At 36.0% G+C, this 20,656-nt stretch overlaps 1 protein-coding gene across 1 annotated transcript in view; it reads right to left on the bottom strand.

Moving 5' to 3' along the window:
• Window positions 1–20,656, bottom strand: part of WNK1 (WNK lysine deficient protein kinase 1) — a 176,450-nt gene that overhangs the window by 63,609 nt on the left and 92,185 nt on the right. Inside the window, 2 exon segments of the mRNA XM_043965409.1 lie at window positions 5,668–5,825; window positions 7,720–7,940. Of these exon segments, the coding sequence (XP_043821344.1) occupies window positions 5,668–5,825; window positions 7,720–7,940 (379 nt within the window).

Raw genomic sequence — 20,656 nt, 5'->3', positions numbered from 1 at the left:
ACTTGCCTTCCCCTTTTGACCCAGCTGCTTGACTGCTCACAGGGATTGGGAGATGGGAATGAACAAATTCATTTCTTCTGAGGAGAGGGAGGAACACCAGGCATTACCATCTGCCTTGTCACTGCTTCCTAAGACCCTCCAGACCCTATCATTTGTCCAGATTTTATGCCATGAAGTCTTCAGGTGATATCATCTTAACTAATTACATAAATTAAGAGCCTTTGGACCTTGCCTTCTAATTTACCACTGGTATCCCTAGGATTTCTGAACTTTTTCATTGGTTCTGCAGCTGTACTTTTATGTGTTGTCTCTTCTAATCAGTGTATGAATCCTTGGAAAGCAGAGACTGCCTTGTTTTTACTATTTACATCTCTGATATTTAGCACAGTTTTTTTGAAAAGTTCATTCATTCATACATTCATCACAGGAGACAGGATTAAAGATATAGAGTGGGAAAAGACTTCTAGAGGTCATCCAGTCTAACTCACTCTCCTTTTACAGATGAAGACACTGAGGTCCAAGAAGGTTAAGTGATTTATAAGGGCACACAAGTGATACATAAGTGAGCAGGGACTTAGCCTTAGTCTTTTGACTCTAAAGACAAAAATTCTTACAAGTACAGCAATGATGACTATGAGCTTTCATAACCTACTCTTTGCTTTTTTAATGCAACAAGCAGAGTAGACAAGAGCCATCAGCTTTGAAGTTAGTGTTCCTGGGTATGATTTCTGCATTTGCAACATTGGTTGGATCTTGGGCATGTCATGTAACCTCTTTTTAACTATAAAACAATGAATGGGAAGGTTGAATTTAGCTCTAAGGCACACTTGATTTAATATTTTATTTACTTGTGAAAATGTCAGTCTTTGCTGGACTTGTGAAGGCAGAGATGTTCGAATCACTCTGGTTATTTTTCCTTAGGGCTAGTGCAAAACAGGTGCTCAATAAACATTTCTTGAGTTGAACTATGCACAATCCAGATTATCAGCCACACAACTGAGGCTTATGTGAAGCTGGAAATATGGAAAGTACATTTCAAGTAAGGACAACAGTCATCTTGTGACAACTGACTTCAATCAACAAAAAAGTAAGAATTCCCGTGGAACACAGTTAATAGACATTTACGGACTTGGAAAAGGGAAGAGGCAATTAGAGGTAATTGGGGATACAGCACTGTAAAGGTGGAAAGAGGCCTAGGTCTTGGTGCCATGTCCTAATAGCCATGTAACTAAAAGCAATTCATTTTGCTCTTGTGAGCCTTAGTTTCTTTATCGGTAAAGTGGGATAAATATGTCTGTATGACCTATTTTCATGGGGATGTGAGTAAAAGGGCTTTGCAAAATAATATGTAAATGTACACTATTATTGATAACTTACTTTGAACCAATTTTAATATGAAAAATCAAACTTTCATATGAAAGTAATCAAAGCAATAATTATTCTCTTTATGAAAGGATTACAATGGAACTTGGGGAAGAGGAAAGCTCCTCTATTATTTTTTAAACAATTAAACTAAAATTTTTTTTGCATAAAATTCATCAGAAAAATGCATTTTTATAAAATTAGAAATCCTATAATTTGCTATTCTCTTTGGGTTTTTTTTTTTTTTGGTGCTATCTTCTTTGAAACCAGCGATGTCTTGAAGGTTCAAATGGATCCAGACACTACAACTAACAAGTGTGCACTTCCCCTTTACTAGTAACAAAAAATTTAAAACTAAAAGAGAAGTAAACCAAAGACCATGCAGGTTATGTTAGCAACAGTTTTGCATAAAAACAAAAGCTGTGTACAATAGCTAAGGATTACTGTATTCTTTTATAAATTTTATAAAAGGCATTCTCTCCTGTCTCCTACCTGGCCAAGAAAACCACATTTAAAAAAGTTTTAAAATGTGCCTTTAATTTCCCATAATAGTACCAGATGTTACACGGAACTGTATTTTTTTTTAAAGTTCATGTTGTAAAAATAAACAAATTGCATGCTCCTTTGATTGGGGGCAGGTCTTATTTATGTAGAGAAATAATCAGGAATTGGATTCCTTAAGATTAACTAGAGACATTTAGAACTAAAAGAGATAGCTCAGCTAAAGAATCTCCAATAGCAGCCTGCAAAACAGCAGCACTATTGTCTGTGATGCATAATGAAATCCACACCAGTTTCAAAATAGGAATATTGCAACATCAAAAATGGCTGGTGGCCAAAAGAGATAGATAGCACACAATGTCTCAGTATATAGCTTCCACATGCACAGTCCATTTTCCCTGTCTGTTTGGTATTTGAACACCCAGTGAGACATAGTTGCAAATGGATGGAAATACTGGTCCATAAACTACTTTCTTTAAACAGAAACCAGTGCAATAGGACTTGTGTTGTGCTGTGTATTTGGGGCTGCTTGAAAAGAGTAATTTCTATTTAGGTGCATACATGGATGACTATGCTGGAAAAAACAAACAAACAATAAACATTAAAACCACACCTTAATTCTACTCTTAAAACGTGGAAACAGTGAAGGCTTCTGTTCTTCATAGCAGAATGAATGCCATCAGATCTAGAATGGCTCATATCTAGGGACTAGGTGACTGCCTACCTGATAGCAAAACATCTAACTAATGATGGTCAATAGGTTCCTGGTGGTACTTATATTGCAGTTTGTTTTTTATCTCAAATATCTTGTCTTCATTAAAGTTTTTAAAATGGCACACATGATTTGAAAATTTGCTTTTTTATCTTCTATATCACTGCTCTACTACAGATTGAAGGAATGAAGTCTCCTTTACTAGTAAAGCCTAAAGAGTAAAGAAACATTATGATACCTTTTAAGTAAGGCAGGGCTTCTTAAACTTTTTTTCCACTTGTGACCCCAGGTACATAAAATAAGTATACATAACCTTTAACTGTTGCCAAATTTTCCTCACCCTCACATTCAGTTATGCAACCCCATGTGGGGTTGTGACCCACAGTTTAAGAAGTTTTGTATTAAGGAACCTAGTTCTATAATTCAATTAAGCATCTAACTGAACAGAGGGAGCTGGCTCTGGAGTTACAAAGATCTAGGTTCAAGTTCTACCTTTGACCTATACCAGGCTTGTGTGAATGAATGGTCTAGTCACAAACTCAATCCCCTAAGGCAACTCTGTAAAATCAAATCATCCATGAGTTGCTGATTTTCATCAGTTGGGGGAGTTTCTACACTGAATTCTTCAAAATGATGAAATTACATGCCCAGGCCAAAAGAAAAGCACCTACTAGGTTCAAGGATACAAATATAAATACAAAAAAAAATACAAAAAACCCTGTACCTTCAAGAGAATATGAAAAATATATATATGGCATTTGAACTAAACCTTGAAGGAAGACAAGGATTCTGAAAAGTAGGAATTCTAGGCATAATGGATTACCTGGGCAAATACACTGAAGTAGAACATTGAGTGTAACTTGGAAGGAGGTTCCCAGTGCAGTGCCCCAGGGATCTGTTTGACCCTGTGTTGTTTAAATTAAAAAACAAAACAAAACAACACAATGATTTGGATAAAGGCAGAGATAGCATATCAAACCTGATTAGACACAAAGCTGGGAAGGCTAGCTAATACAATAGCTGTCAGAGTCAGGATTCAAAAAACCCTTGACATGGTTTTTGAAAAAAGCCTGGATAAACACTTGTCAGGGGGGTGTAGAAGGGCTTCTTATTCAAGGTTGAATTAGATCGGATTGGATGGTTGGATCAGATGACCTTAAGGTTCACCGTCTGTGACTCTATGCAGCTAAGAAAGTCTGAGAAAATCTGGGGAAATGGTCATAGAACTAAAGTTCTCTTTCCTTTCACAAGAAAATTATTAATAGCATAACATTTAATAATAAACAACCTGGAAAATTTCCAGCCGCATTTCATCAGTAAAATTTCTATAGCAAGTTGTCTTCTTTCGGGTTTGGGTCGATTTGCTCACTGGGACCAGGGATTATTTACTCATTTGATGATATATCATGATTTAATAAAAAACAGAATTAACCAAACAATAAATTACAAAGAAAAGTATAAGAAAGAAGTAAAGAATGAATATTTGATTTCAAGCTTCTTTCTTAGATTATAAGTCTGAGAAAATGATGTTACCACTGGAAAAAGGGGGGCATTTGAGAAAAGGAGATTTTTTTAAACAGTATATTTGATTTTAGTTAGAAATGAGAAAATAAGGCTTATGGATGAAGATCTGGTAATCACAGTTCAAGATGAGAAGACGTCCTCATCAAGATATTGAGAAGAGATCTTAATAGTGAATGTTGCTGTTAGCCATGTAAGAATCAACTTAATAAAATATCATTATAAATTCACATGAGGAGATGATACCTCAAGAGTAATACTCCTTTTAATGTAAATATCAACTAAGAACTTACAAGATGTTTATTGTTGGAGTATTGAATGATAACAATGAACTGAAAAATATTTAGATGGTAAACTGGGGGGGGGGAGAAATCATCAGCCTATCCTACTATTCTTTGAACCTAAATGCAGCAACCTATTTACAAGACTTCTCTTGTCCTATGTTCAAGTATACAATGCAACACAGTTAAAATCAGAATTCTGGAACACTAGATACTAATATGCAACTATGTTATACGAAACATGAAAAAAGCCACAACTATTCATAGGTCATAACTATTATTTTCCCCAAAATTCATATATTAAAATGATCATGATACCAACTATGGTCCTCTAAAATTTTCCAGTTGTCAATCTTTTTTCTGAAAAATTAAAAACAATATAACCCCTATTATGGCAATGTTTTTTTTCTTTCTTATTAAAGATGTATAAGAATACTACTCTCACTAGCTGGATAATCTAAATGTTGATCATTACCACATAGTTACAAATTTTTAGTACGTTAAAAATTCAGTAGAATTACTTGGTTTAATTTTGATGCCGTCATGAATTTATTACAGCACCTCCTTAATACTACCATACCTGTTTTGTAATTATTTACCTAATGATTTTGGACAGCACTGGAAAGACCCGCCTGCAGACCACTGCAGTCAAGGACAATTTAAACATCAGTAAGCTATTAACTTATGATCATTAAGATATAGCACCTAACTTAATAAATGTTTGTTGAGTGAATTAAACTAAATCAATGAGGTAAACTGAAAAGCAAACCTTGGGTACAACAGCCTGAATTTAAAACCTAAAAATTTGCTATTTTTCAAAAGATCTAATTTATAGATTTAAAAAAACCTTTCAAACTGAATTTCCTGGAGTGGGGGTGGGGTGTAAAAGACAAGGTATGTACATAAGAATATTTTTAAACAATGCAGAAAAGTGATGACCTTTCTGTAATCTTTTTATGTTTTCCAACTGATACCATACTTTCTATCAGGATTTCCCTGAATATAAACAGGGCCCAGTATAAAACGGGCAAAGTAAGAATTTAGTAGGAGCTGCATTTTGTTTTTTGGGGGTTTTTTTTGGGGGGGGGGGAAGAAGGGGTAGGAAGAAGAAGGGGGAGAGAACCATTCACACATTTATCTTATGCTGTTCTGAAGCAAAAGCTTCAATATTTTTCCCCTAAACTTTTCAGCATGTCTTTTACTTTTTTCCTCATTGTACTGAGCTATATTATCTATCCTGAGATTCTGGGTTATATGTAGCAAAAGCTCGAGATGCAGGGGAAAACTTACACTGGTCACTCGACGGTAGATCTGCGCAGCATTTTGGCACTCAGAATAAGGGTATTCGGATGTGGCCATCTCAAGCATGCACATTCCAAAAGCATACACGTCAACGGACTCATCATATTTTTCCTCGTACATCTCAGGGGCCATGAACTCTGGGGTACCTTAAATTAAAAGAACGATTCAGTCTCAATTCGAGCAGAGGCAGCAGACGTTACTCACCGCAGGGAGAAGCAGAGGGGGCCACCTGTGAGAGAAGAGAGAAAGTAGAAGCAAAAAATGAGGGAGGAACCCTACTTAAGTCTGTTGCATCAATGTAACTAATAGGTGTCTTCCACTCCAAGGCCTTTATGAGAAATAAGAACAGAGTGGGAAAATATTTGCTGATTTACTGCCTCATAAATGAATTTATTGAAAAAAATAAAAATAAAGCCCATGGCTATAATTGAATATCTAATATAACTCAGATTGATGATGAAAGGAGAAAAAAGTAATGGACTAGCAAGGCTAAAAATGAAGCATAACATAACAACTACGTGAACTGAAAGATTTTTGCACTGAAAAATTTTAAATACCTGCTGCCCTCTGCTGCCAAGCAGTAGTACTGATTTAAAAATTCCCAGCTAGTCTCTAACCATTTACATATTCCACCTGTTCGGTTCCATTTTATATAAAGGCCTTGCAATGAAAAACCCAGTGTTCAAAAAAAATTTGCAAAGAATAAATTAAAATGTGATTGTCCACAAAGGCCACTCACCAGAGCCCTTTTCTTCATATACTTACCATCACACCTGCAGTACACATTATAAGCCTACTGCAGATACAGGAAATATAGGGCATCCTACAGGCAAAAAAAATACTCAGAAATACAAAGAGATTGAGTTATAAGCAGAGAGTTTGTTTAAGGAAGGTTAATCCCAGACTCTTTAAATTATGGTGCATTCCTGCAGGAAATTGTCCTCTATATGAATCAGGCCAAAGATTTGAAGATGTCAACAAAATCTTTTTCAGACCAATTTTAGGAAAATTCAATTTGAGATTCTCCTACTAATTATTAGAAATAAAACGAAAGTGACAGCTTGACATGACAAATACAATCTAATGTTACAATGGTGACATCTGCAAATGTAAAAAATATCCACATGGTCTACTTGTCCTTTTCCAAGAACATCTAAAAATCTGGTCTAACTGGGAAATCGATGATTTATAAAGTTGTCTCATTTGAGAAAGGCATTTCAAAATCTATGACAACCTTCTGAGATTATCCCTTTAGGAGAGAACAATCATAGATAGTAGAGTATTTTTTCCTCCTTTTTAGTGTTCCAAAAGACCGATAAAATATAGTTTAGCTTCTTTTTCTTTTTTTTTTTTTTGCGGGGCAATGGGGGTTAAGTGACTTGCCCAGGGTCACACAGCTAGTAAGTGTCAAGTGTCTGAGGCCGGATTTGAACTCAGGTACTCCTGAATCCAGGGCCGGTGCTTTATCCACTGTGCCACGTAGCCACCCCTGTTTAGCTTCTTTTTCAGACTCAACTCCTTCTGGAGATCAGGAGTAAAACTGGTCAATAAAACCACAGGTCAGTGATTACAATATTTTCCAACCAGGTTGCAGTCACAGCAATTGCTGAACATATCAAACGGGCAATTTAGATGCACAGTAAAAAAAAAAAAAATCAGAAATAAATTTAGTTCCATTCAAGTTCCAATTCAATTAAGTTCCATTTCTTCAATATCATTTTGTACTTCCAACACACAAATACTGTTCAAATGTCAACTGAATTGTTCAACAAAAGTACAGCCAAAAAAGTTGATCACCACAGAAATTTTGGAAATATCAGTATTATCCAAGATGTTTTATATCACCATATAAAAGCTTCCTGCAGCACAATTATCAAGAATTTCACTCCTTATAAGCAGAAATAATCACTTTTATACTCAAATCATAAATTAAAAAAAGAAATTTCTTTACTTAATGAAAAATCTGCCAGGAAGGCCAAGCCTCCAGATCAAAGACTGCCAGAAGGGCCAGCTAGGCTCCAAGGTACACTGGAAACATACCTATTACACTTTTGGCAAAAGAAGCCCGTTTCAGAGTTGCCAGACCCAGGTCTCCAATCTTGACTGATCCTGTTGGGCCAGTGATAAAGATGTTGTCACACTTAAGGTCCCGATGAATAATAGGTGGTGTTCGGGTATGAAGAAACTGAAGCCCTTTCAAAATCTGACGGCACCAGCTTCTCAGAACTTTGATCTTCATCACCTTAAACCTTTTTAGGTACCTGGAAGAAAAAGCAAACACCAAAGAGGTCGTCCATGATAATAGTTCATTTCTTTGAAGTATTCCATTAAATTCTAACATAACAGAGATAAGCTGGTGTGACTTTAATGAAAAGGCTTAAGATACTGATAGTTTAAAATTTAATTTCACTACAGGTAGAGAAAAAAACATAACTTTTCTCCTCTTACAAGTATAATAACAAGTTGTCAAAAGACTTAAAAGAATCTCTTGTTCGGCAGATTAATTGCTTCAAAATCGGCAATATTTCAAGAGACATCATGTGCCAGGCCAAACCACCCTGGCTACAACCACACTTTAGACCCTGTTGGAGACATCCCAGTACTCTGAACCCAACAGCCCCAAGAACAGCAGTGCCCCTTGGACCAGTGGCCTTGTTTCCAGTTTGGCCCTCACAGACATCACTGGGAACAGCAAACCTTGCAGAGAAGTAATTCATCATATATACCACTATCAAGACTAACAACTAAACTGTTGATGGAGTTGTAAACTGATCCAACCATTCTGGAGAGCAATTTGGAACTTAGCCCAAAGGGCTTTAAACTGTGCATACCCTTTGATCCAGCAATACCACTACTAGGTCTGTTTCCTAAAGAGGCAAAAAATAAATAAATAAAAGGACCTATATGTATAAAAATACTTATAGCAGCTCTTTTTATGTTGTCAAAGAATTGGAAATTGAGGGGATGCCCATTAATTTGGGGACGGCTGAACATGTTGTGGTATATGATTGTAATGGAATATTATTGTGCTGCAAGAAATATAAGCAGGATGATTTCAGAAAAACCTGGAAAGACTAACATGAACTAAGGCAGAGTGAAATGAGCAGAACCAGAAGATCATTGTACACTATAGCAGCAATATTGTACAATGAAGAATTGTGAATAATTTAACTCTTCTTAGCAATACAATTATCTAAGACAATCTTTCTCTCTCTCTCTCTCTTTTTTTTTTGGGGGGGGGGGGGGGAGAAGAACGGTATTTAAGACAATCTCAAAAGACTCCTGATGAAAAATGCTTACAACCTACAGAGAAAGAACTGATGGAGTCTGAGTTCAGACCAGAGAATATTATTTTTCACATTCTCTTTCTCTATTTTTTTTTTTTAGTTTGAATGTTCTTCCACAAAATGACAATTTGGAAATACGTTTTACATGACTGCACATGTATAACTGTTATCAGGTTCCTTACCATCTTAGGGAGGGGGGATAAAGAGGGAGGGAGAGAGAGAATTTGGAATTCAAATAAAAAATGAATGTCAATAGGTAATTGGGAGTAAAAACTTTGTTATTTAAAAAAAAAAAAAGACCAACAGCTAAGCAACTCTCTTAAGTAGCCACCCTGTTTCTAGACTGGACACTACAGAGATAGGGCAAAGGAGCAACTTTTATGGAGGGGAAACTTTCTCTGCAAATGCTGCAGTTTCTGCTCCTCAGCAGCTATAGCTACTAAAGGTTTGGAAAATAAAGTTCTCAACACTAGAGTTCCTTGGCACTGTCAAATGGTTCAATATTAAGAACCAATATGGTATTATTAATAGAAATTAAGTTAAAGAAGATGTATCACTATCTGCTTTCCTTTTCCTCTGACCTGAAGTAGAAATCAATCAATCAATCAATCTACCTTTTAGAATGAGTTCACTGAGAGAAGGGAGTTTTGCTTTTTTTTTTTTTGTATTCCTCGAACATAGCATGGTGCTTGCACAAGTGGTTAATAAATGTCTTTTAATTAATTTATGAATTAAGAGTGAGTTCTCCCCTCCACTCCAATGGAGAAAAAAATAGGGTTAAATTTGCTTGTCTTGAGGGGCAGCTAGGTGGCTCAGTGGATAAAGCACTGGCCCTGGATTCAGGAGGACCTGAGGTCGGATCCAGCCTCTGACACTTAACACTTGCTAGCTGTGTGACCCTGGGCAAGTCACTTGACCCCCACTGCCCTGAAAAAAAAAAATTTGCTTGTCTTGTACAGTAAATAGCATGGCCTAAAATGCTCTGTAATACAGGTTTTACTTTCCAACATGCTATTTCTTTCTTCTAAGAGGAAGGAAAAGTCAACAACAACATATTTATTTATTTATTTTTTTGGGTGTAAGGCAATTGGGGTTAAGTGACTTGCCCAGGACCAACATATTTTTAAAGCAGAACTTTGGCCAGAGAACATGAAAATGAAGTTAACAGAGAAATAGCTGTAAAAGGGTGCCTTCCAATATTTGTGAAGTGGTAATAATTATTTTTGGCTGTAGATGATTTGCCCATCAAATTGAAAATCTACCATGTACAACTTGCAATTCCCTCCAAATATACAACAAAATTATCATGTAACTGTCTTCCCTCCAGTTCTAGAGATGTCTAACAGGGATGTGATGAAGACTTTGTCGCTCTCTCTACTTACTTCTTACAAATATTTTAAGAACTTTCATAACTTTAGTTTGGAAGTATAGGCCAAAACTAGAAAGGTGACATTTAATAAGGATAAATGCAAAGTCTTGTCCTGAGTTTTAAAAAGTTAGTTGCACAATTATAGGATAGCAATTTGTGTGAAGACATGCACACAAATACTTGGGATTTCTGTTGGTTGTTAGCTTAGGTGTGATACATATGCCAGCAAAACAAAAAATGCTAATGTCAGGCAACAGTAATATAAACATAAAATCCAGAATAGAGTAAATCCTATTATATACTGCACTTGTCATATAATACTCAAATACTGTATTTACTTCTGAGAATCACAGTTTAAGGACACCACAAAAATGGAGTATGTCCGGGGGCAGCTAGGTGGCGCAGTGGTTAAAGCACCGGCCCTTGATTTGGGAGTACTTGAGTTCAAATCCGGCCTCAGACACTTGACACTTACTAGCTGTGTGACCCTGGGCAAGTCACTTGACCCTCACTGCCCCGCAAAAAAGAAAAAAGAAAGTTCCTGCTAGAAATCCAGAGGAATGGCTGATTCTTTCAAATATTCCCAATAAATTTCCTACATATCATCTTTTTTTTTTAATTAATAAAGTATTTTATTTTTTTTCTGTTACATGTAAAGATAGTTCTCAACCTTTGTTTATACCAGCTTTACAATTTCAGATTAAAAAAAAAATGGAGTAGGGCCACAAGAGACAGACTAAGCACGATGAGACCACTAAGGTTCTCAAGACTTTTTGGACTCAGGACCCTTTTACACACTTAAATTATTAAGGATCCCCAAAATCTGGGATTATGTGAGGACATATCTAATGATATTTACTATATAAGAAAAAAAAATAAACCTGATAAAACAAAAATATTCAATTCACTTAAAAACAATGATAAATCCATTACATGGTAATTTTTTAAAAAGAAAAATAACTATTTTCCAAGAAAAAAGACTGGCATTGTTTTATATATCTTTTGCAAATCTCTTTAAGGACTGATTTAATAGATTACACTGGATTCTCCTGTTTCTGCATTTGATCTGCTGTAACATGTTGTTTTGGTTGAAATATATGAAGAAAATCTAGTTTGACATGGATATGTTGTTGGAAAAGGGAAGAGCATTTTAATAGGTAAAAAATGTCTTAGTATTATTAAGAAAATATTTTTGACCATATGGTCCCATGGATCTATAGACCACATTATGAGAAAAGTTGCCCTAGCCTATATATATATAGATAGAATATACAAGGAAATATGCCAGGTGAGGGGTCAGCAACAACTGCTGGTTCCCAGCTCTTCCTATCTGATATATTCCTTCATAGAGGTGAGAGGTGAGGAACTGATATCATGTAAGGAGTATTACTTGTAAAGTCTGGAAAGGGAAAATGTAGAGATCTAGGAATGAGAGGAAACTAGGTAGCTATATTCCAGTATCTGAAGGACTGTTGTGTTGATTGAGATTTAGCCACATTCTGTATAGCTCTAAAGAACTAAGCCCACAGAGGGTGAAAAGGAGCAGAAGATGGGAGGGGGAGGAGAAGGAGGAAGAGGAAGAGAAGCAGCAAACTTCCTAGGAACTGGAAGTAAAAATAAGGCAGGCTTTTATATGATAATATTACTGGAAGGGTTTAAAGAAAGTCTAGATAACTTAACCAGTCTAAAATTGAGAAAAATACTTTTTATTAAGTATCAAACAGGTTCTGAGTATGAAAAAACAAAAAAGAACGTATACCTGAACACAAGGAACTCATTCTATACAGGAGTGCAGTGAACTTGGAGGAAAATAAACTAATTGGGCCACATAATCCAGGCCCTCATGGCTGATGAAAGGGGCCATCATTTGAACAGCCTGCTGGTGGGAACTCTGGAGCTGTCCCTCTCCTAATAGGCCCCTTTAAGAGAATAGAACACCCAGGGCTCAAACATCACAGGGCCACTCTTCATGTAGAGACAGCCCAATGCAGGAGGTGCATGTATGTGTGTGTATGTACCTGGCTGCACCACTGGATGGGACTGCCCAGTCATTCCCATCACTGCAACTCCCCTCACCAGGTTAATAAACAGTTGTAATGATTGGTATTCCAGGTGTCTCTCCTTTGCAGAATCTGGAATCTGAACATACTGGCCAGTTCACCCAACTCAGAAATATTCTCACAGATGAGTAAATTAAAATAAATACAGAATAAATACAGAGTGATTTTTGGAGAGGGACAGTGACAACTGGGGAAATGGGAAATGGCCTCTTGTAAGAAGTAGCATTTGAGTGGAGACTTGAAGGGGCCACAAAAAGCAGAGAGGAAGTGGGAAAATATTCCAAACATGGTCTTAACAAAGGCATGGAGGAGGTAGCAGCAAGTAGGCTGTCTGAAGTGAAGGATCAGTAAGGAGAAATAACGTGTAATCAAACTGGAAAGATAGGGTAGAGCTAGATTATGAAAGTCTTTAGTTGCTAGAGGGGTTTGTATTTTGGGGACAATGGGGACTGGAATTTCTAGAATAGGGAGGTAACATGGTCAGACTTGCTATGTTGAGGATGTACTGGAGAGGAAAGAAGTTGAATGCAGGGAAACTAATTACAAATGAGAGGTAAAAAGGGCCTCAAAGAGGCCTCTTAAACAACTACCTCTTAAACAGTAGTATAAACAGAGGGAAGGATTCACAAGTTTAAATTGTCTATAAAGAGCAACTAATTGTTCATGCCTACCCCACACTCCCTCTCCTCTCCATTCCAAATTGCTTTGCATTTATTATTTATTTCCTGTGTTTACTTAATCTGTGAACATATTTGAGTTCCTTCTCTCCAGTAGAAAGTAAGCTCCTTGAGAGCAGAGACTACCTTACTTTTTTCTTTGTATCTTCAAAGCTGAACACAGTGCCTGGTACATAGCTTGTTTGCTTGCTGTTTGAAGAAAATGATTAATCATGATTACACAAAACTGAGATAATAATAGACTTCTCTCCTCTCAATAGAGGTAGTATATTACAGGTACAGAATGAGGTGTATGTTGTTAGACATGTTCAATGCTTCAGTTTGTTTTATTTAACCATACTTCTTTATTATAAGGGTTGGTTCTTTTGAGGGGAAGTGGTATTTCTTGAAGTTATTTTTTTAATTTTCTTTTTAATTTATGGAATAAAACAAGCATTCCCTTAACAGAGTATAATTAAAAAGATGATTGCACATAAAACTGTATATCTATTATGTAAAATTTGCTATTCCTTTTATTTTTTGAAGTTCTTTTTAAAAAGGCATCAATAAAGGAATAAAAAAAATAAATAAAAGAAAAAATAGTATTCAAAAAAAGGAAGATAAAAACCCTGCTGAACTATGCTTCAATCAGACCACACCTTTAGTCATAGGCATGATAGGGAAGGGCCTTAAGTTCATGCTCTGTGAAGACTGGTTGAAAGGACTAGGGAGAAGGAAGAAGAAAAGATTCAGGTTGGACATGACACTATATCTACCTGTCTTCATGTAACTAAAGGCCTACCACGTGGAAGAGAGGTTAGATTTATGGGGAGAGGAGGAAAGTGTGCTGAGAAGGCAGTAGGAATGATGAGTACTAGTTACAGAGAGGAAAATTTAGGTTTGATGAAAGGAAAAACTTTCTAACACTGAGAGCTCTACAAAATGGAATTAGGTTACCCAGGAAGGTAATGTATTCCCCCATTGAAGATCTTCAAGTAGAGGCCAGATGGTCACTTGTATTTTGTTGGATTTTTTTTTTTCAGGGCACAGAGGGTTAAGTGACTTGCCCAGGGTTACACAGCTAGTAAGTGTTAAGTGTCGGAGGCCGGATTTTGAACTCAGGTCCTCCTGAATCCAGGGCTGGTGCTTTATCCACTGTGCTACCTAGCTATCCCCCTAGTGTTGAATTTCTTATGGGTATAACCCCTAAAAATATGTGATGCTATGATTTTAAGGATATTATAAGCATATGGCAAAATAAAGTAAGCAGAACGAGAAAAACAATTTATACTAAAAAAAAAAATCAATTACCATTTTGTTTTCTGTGATCCTTTCTATTCCTTACTTGGTCATGAACTTTCTCTTATCAATAGATCTGATGGGTAATTTACCCCCTCATTTCTCTAACTGAAGTGTTGCTCTAAAGTTAATTTCTTACCTAATGCTCTCCAATTTTCTCAGTCCCTATCATTGTAGTTGGAGTTTTTATATTTATCCAATACTAGACCACTAGAAATATTTACTTCTGCATATTCTGTAGCTAATATATTCCACTAATTGAGCCCTATTTTTCAACTACTACCAAATCATTGTACTATAGTTTGAAATCCGGCACTGTTGGTTCCCCTTCATTCCCACTACTTTTACTTCCCTTGAGGTTCTGCCTCCATATGAATTTCATTACTATTTTTTCTAGTTCTACAAAGTAATCCTTTGGTGGTTTTATTGGTACAGTGTTAAATAAATTGATTTAGGTACTACTGTTATTTTTACTATATTGACATATTCTACCCAAAAGCAATGAATATTTTGCCAATTATTTAGTTCCGCTTTTATTTCTGTAAATTAAATATACTATAATTATACACTATAACCAAGTTGGATTTATGCTGGAAAATGGATTTAGATAATATACACAATAGTGAATTTTGGCTGGACAATAGACAAATATATAAAAGTTGGAAGAAAATAGATGAATATACCCTTTAATTGTGGAAAGGAGATGACTTTTTCTACTAAACAAAAGAGAAGGAATGATTAGGAATGAAATAGATATAGGTTGCATTAAAATAAATTTTTGAACTACAAAAATATAAAAGAAAATGCAGATGGGTAAATATTGATGGCATGCACGATAGATTTACATATAGAGAACTATTAACTTACAAAGATCAGTGAATAAATGGTAAAAAGATATGAATAATTTTTTAAAAAGACAAATTAACTCACTAGAAAAATATTTAACCTCAGTAATAAAAGACATGCAAATTACAACAACTTTGAGGTGCCATGTTATAACCCTATATGTGAATGAATTAAATTTGCATAAATTAAATAAAGCAATTAAAAAATGGATTTTTAAAAAGCAATTTATTTTACTACCAAAAAATTAAAAAACAAAACACCAAAACCAAAAACATTTTGAAGGAAAATGAGCAGATGGAACAATATCAGACTTTAGGAAACTACCCACCAAAAGTGATTTCACATGTTTGTGAATACTTTACAATTCTTTTGAAAAGCATCTGTTCATAACCATTTATCTACTGAGGAATGGCTATAAATCTCGTGTGGATGGTGGTGGTGGTGGTGGTGGTGGTGTGTGTATGTGTTTCACAAATGGTTTTATATCTTGGATACAAAGCCTTTATCAGAGGAAATGGATAGATACTTTGTCCCATTAAACCATTTCTCTTCTTATCCTTGGTGCATTAATTTTGTCTGTGCAGAAGCTTTTCAGTTTTAAGTAACCAAAGTTATCTATTTTATCTTTTGTAATTGTTTTTGTCTCTTGTAAGAATATATGTCCTACCCATAGCTGTGAGAGGTATATGATCTATTTCTCTTCTAATATTTTTCTAGTATGTATAATCTTTAAAATTAAGAATGTATTATAAGGGGCAGCTAGGTGGCGCAACGGATAGAGCACCGGCCCTGGAGTCAGGAGTACCTGAGTTCAAATCTGGCCTCAGACACTTAACACTTACTAGCTGTGTGACCCTAGGCAAGTCACTTAACCCCAATTGCCTCACTAAAAAAAACAAAAAACAAAAAACAAAAACAAGAATGTATCATAGAACATAATATAAAGTGTTCATCTAGGCCTAACTTCTGACAGACTGGTTTCCAGGTTCCTCAGCAGATTTTAATCAAATAAGTAGTTTTTTCCTAGGTAATTTATGTTTTCAACTTCATTAAACATTCTGAGTTACATTGTTTCTGATTATCCTTCATACAGTCTATTCCATTGCTCTATTTATATCCTTAACCAATACCAGATGGTTTTGATGCCTGCTACTTTATAGTCTGAGGTACAGAAGTGAAATTCCTCCTTCATCCCCACTTCTTTTTATCATTTACCTTGATAATCTAGATCTTTTTGTTTTTCCAAATGAATTTTGTCATCATTTTATCAAATTCTATCAATTAAGCCCTTAGCAATTTGATTGGTGTAACAATGTAAATTAATTTTGGTAGTATTGTCATTTTGATTACATTGTCATGACGGAACCATGAGCACTAAATATTCTCCCAGCCATTTAAATTGCTCTTTATTTCTTTAAGCAGTATATCTTATCTTGCCAGGTAATCTTAATTATCTTCCTAAGACAATTCAAATGAAAGGTTCAATTTTCTGGCATGGCCCTGGTAGACTGTCCAGCTTTCACAAGAATACAATAACAAGGTAAGCACAGCTTACTAACAGCTCTGTAGAACTTCAGTTTGGTAGGCAAGCTAATACCTCTTCTCTCCCATACTTTATTTTGGAGCCTCCCACTGAGCTAGCTCTGGTAATATGTGTTTCAACCTAATAATCTATGTGGATATTCCTGGAAAGTATACTGCCAAGGTAAGTGAACTTATCCACAGCATTCAAAATTTCTTCATTTGCAGAAAACACAACTCTGATGAGCTGGCCATGTAGCCCAAATGCCAAACATTCATTTACCTCACAGAAGGCAAGTGCTTTGATTGAGAACTCACACAAGACAAGTGCTCACACAGAGGTCAGAAAAAGTAATGCAAGGACACTCTCAAGTTCTCTCTGAAGAACTTAAGTATAGATTGTGAGACATGGGAGACACTGGCACAGGATCACCCAGCATGGAATCCCCACATGAAAGAAGGTGCTGAGCTCTATGAACAAAGCAGAATCACAGGAGCACAAAGGAAACATGAGATACACAAATCTACTTTACCCACATCCTAAAAATTTTGGCATATTGTTTCATCATGATTTTATGAAATTATTGTTTCTATGATTTGTTCTCTGAATCACTCATTATGTAGGATTTCATTGCTAAGAACCCATTTGGGTCTGTGTCTTTTGTTGGTGTCTCCTGAAGCAATGACTAAGTCATTATGATCTATAAAGAATATTTTAACTATTTTTGACTTTTAAACATTTCTTTGCAATATTTTTATGCTCTAATACAGGGTCAATTTTTGTAAAAGGCATTGAGAAATGTATATTATTTTGTAGTCCAATTTAGAAAATACCATAAGTCTTTTGATTCTAGCTTCTCCAGTACTTTGTCAGTTTCATTTTCCCCTTTTGTTTATTTTTGTTAGACATCTCCAAAACTGAGAGAGGAATACTGACACTGTATGTATGTATCTATGTATGTGTAGGTGTGTACACACACATATATGTTATAACACTATTGTGTTATTGTCTATATGTTCATATAGCTTGGTTAAAGTTCTCTTTATAAATTTGGATGCTAAGGCATTTGGAGCATAGATGTTTATTACTGATATATAGTGTTATTTATCCCTAATTATTTTTTGAATGTTTCTGCCTAATCAGATAACAGATAGTATTACTTATTTTTTTTATTCATTTGATGCAGGGTTTGGTTTCTTATCTAGTCTGTAGGTTTTTCATTTTATTGAAAATGTTTAATCTATTCACATTGAAAGTTATGAGTTAGCTGAGGAAGCACCTGATACCTATCAGATTGGCTAAAATTTAAAAAAGGAAAATAATAAATGTTGGAGAAGCTGTGGAAAAATTGGAACACTAATGCATTGTTGGTGGAGCTGTGAACTGATCCAACCATTCTGGAGAGCAATTTGGAATTATGCCCAAAGGGCTGTGAAGCTGTGCATACCCTTTGACCCAGCAATACCACTTTTGGGTCTTTTCCCCAAAGAGATCATGGAAAGGGGAGAAGGACCCACATGTACAAAGATATTTATAGCTGCTCTTTATGCTGTGGCAAGGAATTGGAAGTTGAGGGGATACTCATCAATTGGGGAATGGCTGGACAAGTTGTGGTGTATGAATGTAATGGAATACTATTGTGCTGTAAGAAACAATGAACAGGAGGAGTTCAGAGAAACCTGGAGGCTCTTGCGTGAACTGATGAGTGAGATGAGCAGAACCAGAAGAACATTGTACACAGTATCATCAACACTGTGTGTTGACCTACTGTGATGGACTATATACTTCTCACCAATGCAATGGTACAGAAGAGTTCCAGGGAACTCATGATGGAGGAGGATCTCCAAATCCAGAGTTGGGGGGGGGGGGGGAGGGGGGAAAGAAGGACTGTGGAGTATAGATGCTGAATGAACCATACTATTTCTTTTGTTTTTGGTGCTGTTGTATTTCTATTTTGAGGTTTTTCCTCATTGCTCTGATTTTTCTCTTACAACATGACTAATGCAGAAATATGTTTAATGTTATTATATATATAAAGCCTATATCAGATTACTTGCTGTCTAGGGGAGGAGGAAGGGAGGGGAAGGAGGGAGAAAAATCTGAAATTGGAAAGCTTGTATAAACAAAAGTTGAGAACTATCTTTACATGTAACAGGAAAAAAAATACTCTAATAAAAAAAATTTTTAAAAAAGAAAGTTATGAGTTAGATTTATATTGTCTTCCATTTGTCCCTAATATTGCATTTCTCAAGTAATGTTTCCCCCCCTTTTCTACTAGAAATACAGTATTATGTTCCTTCAGTTACTTTATCTTAATCTTTTTAAAGTATCCTCATTCCTACTGACTCTCTTCTCCTTTTATACCCAAAACTCTTTCCTATTACTCCTTTCTCTTTGGGCTTTTGCTTAGTAGTTCCTTAATCATTTCTCCACCTTTACCACCCTCTCAGTCAAGTAGATTCCCCCTTCTCCCTTTCCCTTCAATGAGTCCTGTTGATTAATTTTTTAAATTTCATTTTTTACACTCTTTTTTAGAGAGGTTTCTCTTATTCCTTTCATTATCCATCCCTTTTCAGTCTGCTCTGAAATACTCCGATTCAAAATTTCCAAGGTCTCTATTCTGGGCTCTCTCCTCTAGACAGTTTTGGCCACTGTCTTGTAGAACTCGTCTCACAGATTCTCCTTTTCCTCACTCCCAGAACAATGCCAATTCCTTCAGGGGACAGCAGGGACTGCTCCATGGTATGCCCCTCTTCTCCCACATCCCTGATTATATATGCCCACCATTGATACCTTCTCTCTGGTTAACCAACTTTTCCCCATTTGCCTCAAAATTTCCTCCCTGTATCCATCCCCTCCCATTCTTCCAGGTGCCAGTTACCCCTGGGAGCTCTAATTAACCCCTTCCCCACTACACCTCCCCTCCCACCCTAACACAGGTTGAATGGTCCTTTCAATAAAAACCCCCAGACCACACCCAACACAAGGTCCCCTTCTCCCTCCACAATGCATTCATCAGTGGAAACAGTTTCCTACCATCAAATCAAGTCCTCCTTCCTTTCCAATATTTTCTCCCTCTTCCTTACCCAATCTCCTACAGGCCCTCCTCTTTCTAAGACCATAGGGACCACCTCCTCTTTGCTAGCCCTCAATTTGATCTGGGTATATCACACACTATCTTCTATCCCCCACTCTCCTCCTTTTCATGTACCCTGCCCTGTAATGTAGTTCCACAAAAACAAAAAACAAAACCATTGTTTTAGTTGTAGTATTTACTTGTAGTTCTTGCAGTTCTTGGTTAATGTATTTGTTCATACCTCCTACCTTTCTGATGATTGGGGTATTCAAGAAGCAAATAAACTCTTCAGTTCTAGTTTTCTTCCTAAGAATTTCTAAGAATATTTCAAATGACTTTTCATTATTAAACATCCATCTTTTGCAGGGGGTAGTTCATCCCAGGCTACATCCTGAACTCCCCTGCTCTTCAGAACACATTATTCCCTTCCTTCCTGTGTCTTATATTATTTGAATTTCCTTTTTATTTGAAGGTATTTCTCTTAAGAACTTGTAGACTTTGTTTCTGAACTTAAATGTTAAATTTAATCACTCTGCATCTTGTAGTTTGCAGATTTGGGTTTTTGAGGGTGTTTTCCCTCCTGGAAGAAATCTATGAATTCTTTCAATTAGTATTTCATTTTCTGTGCTTGAAACTTAGTTTTCTTATATTATTTCTTGCATTATAGTGTTCAAGATTTTTGTCTTCTTGTACTCTTCTGGGAAACCTATGATCTTTAGGTTGTCCATAAGGATCCTGATTTCAAGATCATCATATTTTGCTAGGACTTTGAGCATATTTTCTTTTAATATTTTATTATTTTCTTCTAGATTGTTCTTCACTTCTGTGTATTGGCATTCCCAATCCACCATGTGTGCTCTCA

Source organism: Dromiciops gliroides, chromosome 5 (assembly GCF_019393635.1).
Source record: "Dromiciops gliroides isolate mDroGli1 chromosome 5, mDroGli1.pri, whole genome shotgun sequence".
Lineage (NCBI taxonomy): Eukaryota > Metazoa > Chordata > Mammalia > Microbiotheria > Microbiotheriidae > Dromiciops > Dromiciops gliroides.
Note: the sequence above shows the minus strand (reverse complement) of the source record. Positions and strands in the feature narration are given on the sequence as shown.